This window comes from Strix uralensis, chromosome 12 (assembly GCF_047716275.1).
Source record: "Strix uralensis isolate ZFMK-TIS-50842 chromosome 12, bStrUra1, whole genome shotgun sequence".
Taxonomy (NCBI): Eukaryota; Metazoa; Chordata; class Aves; order Strigiformes; family Strigidae; genus Strix; species Strix uralensis.
Window position 1 is genome coordinate 2,463,492 of NC_133983.1, and position 5,401 is coordinate 2,468,892.

The 5,401-nt window shown below is 60.4% G+C and overlaps 1 protein-coding gene across 3 annotated transcripts; it reads right to left on the reverse strand.

Annotated features, from left to right (window-relative positions):
• Window positions 1-2,137: 2,137 nt before the first annotated feature.
• On the reverse strand, window positions 2,138-5,401 carry CTRL (chymotrypsin like). Of its 3 annotated transcripts, none has more exons than XM_074882092.1 (7): window positions 5,250-5,401; window positions 4,060-4,163; window positions 3,798-3,877; window positions 3,459-3,540; window positions 3,175-3,355; window positions 2,611-2,744; window positions 2,138-2,429 (listed from the first exon to the last, which is right to left on the reverse strand). In XM_074882092.1, the coding sequence occupies exons 1-7, from the start codon at window positions 5,386-5,388 to the stop codon at window positions 2,268-2,270; spliced, it is 882 nt and encodes a 293-aa protein (XP_074738193.1). In that variant the 5' UTR covers window positions 5,389-5,401; the 3' UTR covers window positions 2,138-2,267. The 3 variants fall into 3 exon arrangements, with proteins under 3 accessions (XP_074738193.1, XP_074738194.1, XP_074738192.1); XM_074882093.1 differs by having other exon boundaries at window positions 4,323-5,342; XM_074882091.1 differs by having other exon boundaries at window positions 4,060-5,342.

Genomic DNA, 5,401 nt, shown 5'->3' on the forward strand with positions numbered 1-5,401 from the left:
CAGGGCCAGAGAAATACCCTGGTTTGCCCACAGCAGCTCATCACCTCTCTGGTGTCACTCTGAGCAGCTTTTATGGGTGAACGGGAGAACCTGTAATATCAAGTGAAAAATGCACACCCCTTGTGAACCACGTCCTCCTGGAAGGGAGGTGGTTTTTCAGGGGCAAGAAGCCCCATCCCAGCGGTGACAGAGGTCAGTGACCTCAACAACACAGAGCGAGCGACCCATAGTGCTGCGGTTGCTCAGTTCCTGTTTGAAGCTCCGTGTGGCCACCAGTTCCTTCCACCCATCTGCCCCACCCCACATCTCCCATGTTCAACTCTCTTTAAGGTCATTTAGGAGCTAACTAAAGCCAAAACTGGGAGTCTGCTGCTTTCATGTGACGGGTCTTATTTCAGGTCCCACGGAGTGAAAGCACACTCTGAATGTCATGACAGACCGGTGTGTACTGAGCACAGCTGCTACTGCTGGCCTTGGGGGAGACTTGCAAGGAGCCCGGCCCCCGTGCCCTTCTCCCCTGCGTCCCAGGTGAGGCTTTCCAAGGCAAAGAAGTCTGAGTCAGCAGCTTCACAGGTTTCTCTGCAAGCCCCAGTTCCCTACTAGAAGTTTGCTCCAGTTGCTTTTGCTCTCCGCAGAGCAGATCACTGAAACTAGATTTTATCCAACCAAACTAAAATTTACCAGCCCTGAGCTGTATTTGAGCAGCTTTTCTGTTTTTTTTAAACTCAAGCATATGGGCCTGACTATTTGTCTTTACCCTTCATTCATGATCTGTAACCCTCCCCTGGGGTATGTCTGTGTAGGATCGTGCTTTCTCTGCAACTGCTTGCTAGAGAGTGATTACAACATTTTGGGGGCTGTGATTCACACAGCAAAGGTTTTGTATCACATTCACATCACTGGTAAAGGAAAAAAAAACCCCCATGCCTCAGTTGGGGTGGTCTGATCCTGCTCCTCTCCACACTGTCCTTGTGACCAGCTTTATTTGGAGCTGCCAGAAACCAGGTTTTAATTCATGGACATGTTTTTTGCACCTGCCACTGTCTCAGGAACCTGTTTGAGTGAAAACACCACTTTCTTCTGAAAACCTGTCACCTGGCCTTGCATTTTGTTTTCAGCTTCAGATTTTCCTTTGGGTTGGCCTTGAGTTACCCACTCTGTTACCTGGCAAATCTGCGCATGTGAAGCAGTGTGCTGTTCTCTAGCTGCCCCTTTCCACCTTCCCAAAGAGCTGGAGCTGCCGTTGGCATTTCTCCCTTTCAGCTCTGTGTTCCCAGGCTGTTACACAAGTTACAGCTTTCAGTTGTAGGCAGGGATCTTTTCAGATCCCGTGCAGCCATCAGCACCCACTCTCCATTGCAAGCCAAGAAGCACTTGCCTGTGCTGAGCCCAGGGAGCTCCACAATCCCTTTCCTGGAGGAGCTGATGCTGGTGGGACCTGCTGGTGCTGGAGACCTTCACACCTGGGTTGGTGGCGAGGCCATTCCAGGTAACATTACAGAATCATCTCGGCTGGAAAAGCCCTTGAAGCTCCTCCAGTCCAACCATGAACCTCACCCTGACCGTTCCCAACTCCACCAGATCCCTCAGCGCTGGGTCAACCCGACTCTTCAACCCCTCCAGGGATGGGGACTCCCCCCCTGCCCTGGGCAGCCCATTCCAACGCCCAACAACCCCTTCTGCAAAGAAATCCTTCCTAAGAGCCAGTCTGACCCTGCCCTGGCGCAGCTTGAGGCCATTCCCTCTTGTCCTGGCGCTGGTTCCTTGGCTCAAGAGACTCTCCCCCGTCTCTGCACCCTCCTTTCAGGGAGTTGTAGAGGGCCATGAGGTCTCCCCTCAGCCTCTTCCAGACTACACATCACCCACCCTCAACGCTATGATGGTCTCTGAGTTGGTGCCAGGCTGTAATCCATGTGCTTGAAGACCCCCCGAGCAGCCCTTGAGCCACAGCCAGCCCTGCTCCCCCGCTGCCTGTGCATCATGTCCTGCCCAGCACCTCCCCAGCACCTTCCCAGCTGGGCACTGAGCTCTGGGAGGTGCTGGGATTCAGGAGAGGAGCACCCAACCACGGGGTTGGGCCCTGTGCGCCTTCCACCCCGGCCTGCAGCACGAGAGGAAGAGAGCCAGAGGCAGCACTTGGCACAAACAAACGTTGACACTTTATTAGGAGGTGGGGTGCCTTGCTTCCAGCTCGGCCCCTTGCCGGCTCTGCCGAGCTCATCGTGCCAGGAGCAGCACCCAGCGAAGGGATCCCTCCGGCACTGGCTCTAACCCTGAGAAACAACGTAGTCGATCCAGTTTCGGAACAGGCTTACGCGGGTGTAGATGGCCGGCGTGCGGACGTTACAGTTGCTGTTTCCGAAGGAGACGATGCCGATCAAGGTCCAGACGTTCCCGTTCTGGTACACCAGAGGTCCGCCAGAGTCACCCTGGGGAGAAGACAACCTCCTGCTTCATCGTTCTGACACATGCTCCAGACAGGTCCCTGCCACCTGGTCCCCTGCTCACACCCGGGTGCTGCTCTAGGTTAAATCTTTGGCTCCACAGAGGCAAGACCCTGTGTCCTCCTCCTCCTCCTCCCCGCGGTGCAGTGGGAGCTCAGCTCCTTACCTGGCAGGAGGAGGCGCCGACCCCGCCAGCACAGAGCATGGAGTTGGTGATGCGGTTGCCCCAGTACTGCATGCACTGGCTCGAGGAGATCAAGGGCAGCGTTACCTGCTGCAGGCGCGTTGCCAAGGCTTGGGCTAGGGGAAAGAAGCACCGTTAAATCACCCCCGTGCTGGTGGGTCTCCTGGGGCCCTCGGGAGCGCACAGGCACCCTGGGCAAGCTCCCAAACACACGGGTGCTGCCGTGCAAAGCGCCTGGCCCCTCCACAACAATGTGCCCCATCTTCCCAGGTGGGATCATCTCGTGCAAGCTTGTGCCCGCGCACACTCATCCCTGGGGCTTGCACGCATCCACCTCCTGAGCACGCACCTACACCCGTGCTTGCACCAGCGCACACCTATGCACGCTTGTATGTGCCCAGACAGGGCTACTCAACCACCTGACTCCCCCCCTGCCCTGTCCCATGCACACAAGGTGTCACCCCCAGGGGCACCCCTGGCCCCTGCGGAGCCCCCAGGAGGGATGGCAGCCGCAAGCAGCCCTGCGCGAGGCTGCGGCGTACGTACAGTTGGGGTTGGTGCGTCCCCAGCCCGTGGTGACACACTGGAGGTTGGTGGGCAGCACCAGGTTGGCGGGGGGCAGGCAGACGGGGGACACACGGGGGCCCAGCTGGGCAGGTGAGGAGAGCCTCAGCAGGGTGATGTCGCTGTTAAAGGTGTTGGCGTTCCAGTTGGGGTTCGTGATGGCCTGCAGAGAGATACCGTAGCGCTTCATTGCTGCCCTGCGGGAGCAGCCACAGCACAGAGCTGCAGCTCCGTCCCAGGACCGTGGCAGCGTCAGCCCGGCTCACCCTAGACACGGTCTTCACTTGAGTGGACTCTGAGTTGGAGTTGAGATTATATTCCCCGAGGACGACGACGTGGGAGTACGGGCTGTGAGAGGGAAAGGGAGTCAGGGGGATGCACGGCAACCAGCACCCGGGGCCGGGAGCAGCACCGGGGCCTGCCCGCGCACGATGCGCTGTGTCCCCACCATGGGGACAGCCGGGCAGGGAGCCCCGGGCTGCTCAGTTCCGCAGGTGCTGGTTTTTGGGGCTGTCCCAAACGCTGCTCGGTGGTGTCCAGCGTGCCCCAAGCGCCTGCCCTGGCTGGGTGGCACTGGCGTGGGCTGGCCGGGCATCGCTCCTCACTTGAAATTGCAGTGAGCAGCTGTGACGACCCAGTTCTCGTTGATCAAGGAGCCACCGCAGAAGTGGGATCCTGAGCGGGTCTGGGGGGGAAAAAGGGAGGAAGAGCTGGGGCTGGGCAGGCTGAGACCCCCCCAAAGGACAGGCAGAGGGTGTCGTGGCTCCCCTTGGTGCCTGCCCACCTCCCAGCCACAGCACCCGCTCGCCGTGCCGTGCCGCTGCGGTGCTGAGGACACCGACGCTGGGGAGCGGGACGGTGCTGTACCTGCAGGGACACCTGCCAGGGCCATGAGCCGGGCACCGCGTTCTGCCCGTTGACGATCCTCTCACTGTAGTACACCGAGGGGCTGATGGCGGGCACCCCGCAGCCTGTGGGAGAGGCAAAGGGGCACAAGGGTGACCCCAACAGCTCTGGGCTCACACCTGGGGGCTGCCTGTGCTGGTGTGGGCGGCTCGGTGTCACCATCCCCACAGTGCCCCGGTGCTGCTGCACCCTGAGACGTCCCCGTGCCTGCGGGCAGCACTTACCTGAGACAGTGGTGGCAAGGGCCAGGCAGGCAACTGCCCACAGAAACGCCATCCTGGCAGGAGACAGGACCGTGTCCCCAGGGCCATGAGCTTTATAGCAGCCGGGAGCCGTGTGGCTCGTAGCCAGGCAGGGCAAGGTCCCCCTGCTGCTTTCTGCCAGCTGCAGGCAGCAGCGCCGGGCCAAACCTGGCACCTACCTTGTCGCATGCAAGTGGGGACGTGGGAACGTGCTGCCAAAAGGCACCCTGGGGTGCCTCGGCTATCGCTGTAATGAGTTGTGTCAGTTCTTACTACAGCCTGCAGAGCTGGAGAGGGGAGCACTGCAGGGCTGTGATGGGGGGCACAGGGGGCTGCTTGTGGGCACACAGCTGGGGTAGCAATGGGGCTGGATGTGCTGGGACAGGTGCCACTGCCTGGGGTGTGAGAGGTCACCCCATCCCCAGGTCTGTTTCAGATCTGTTGGCACCAGAGCTGTTTTCCCGTGTGGCGGTGACACCCCAGCCTGGGAGAGCCCCGGTTCCAGCTGGCCATTCCCAGGGCCCAGGGCCACCCCTTGAACCTGGCCCTGGTGCAGGTGAGCCTGTCCCAGAGCCAGCGAGGGCAGGTGGGGAGGGCAGACGCCTTCCCAGGCAGGCCGGGAACTGTGGCCAGTGTGGCAAGCTGGGCAAGCACAGTGCGAGCCCCAGGCAGGCCAGTGGGCACCTCCCTGAGCTGAGGTTGAGCCCCACACTGCTGCAGCTGGGGGAACAGTACAGTCCTCTCCATCCTGGGGTGTACGTAGTGTCTCCATCATCCCCCGTGTCCCCGGGTGATGCTCCCGAGGTGGCACTGGGTGTAGGGAGCCATCTCTGGGCTGATGCTGTGCATGAGGATCAACCCCCCCAGCCTCTGTGTCACCCACGTGCCCCAATCCCTGCCCTGACCCACTGGGGAGCAGAGCCTGGACGCTGGTGAGTGATGGCAGAGCCTTTATTTCTGGCAGTGGTGCCACACAGGGACAGCAGGATCCAGCCCGCCACGAGGCAGGAAGCGTGGCAGAGCGTGGAGTGCGGCAGGGGCTGGCCATAAGGATGCAGGCA

Coding starts and splice junctions, on each gene's coding strand:
- CTRL (XM_074882091.1), bottom strand. CDS start 4,374: ATGGCGTTTCTGTGGGCAGTTGCCTGCCTGGCCCTTGCCACCACTGTC. Junction 3,878..4,059: donor CCTGGCAGGTGTCCCTGCAG/GTACAGCACCGT, acceptor TTTCCCCCCCAG/ACCCGCTCAGGATCCCACTT. Junction 3,356..3,458: donor AAGTGAAGACCGTGTCTAGG/GTGAGCCGGGCT, acceptor ATCTCTCTGCAG/GCCATCACGAACCCCAACTG.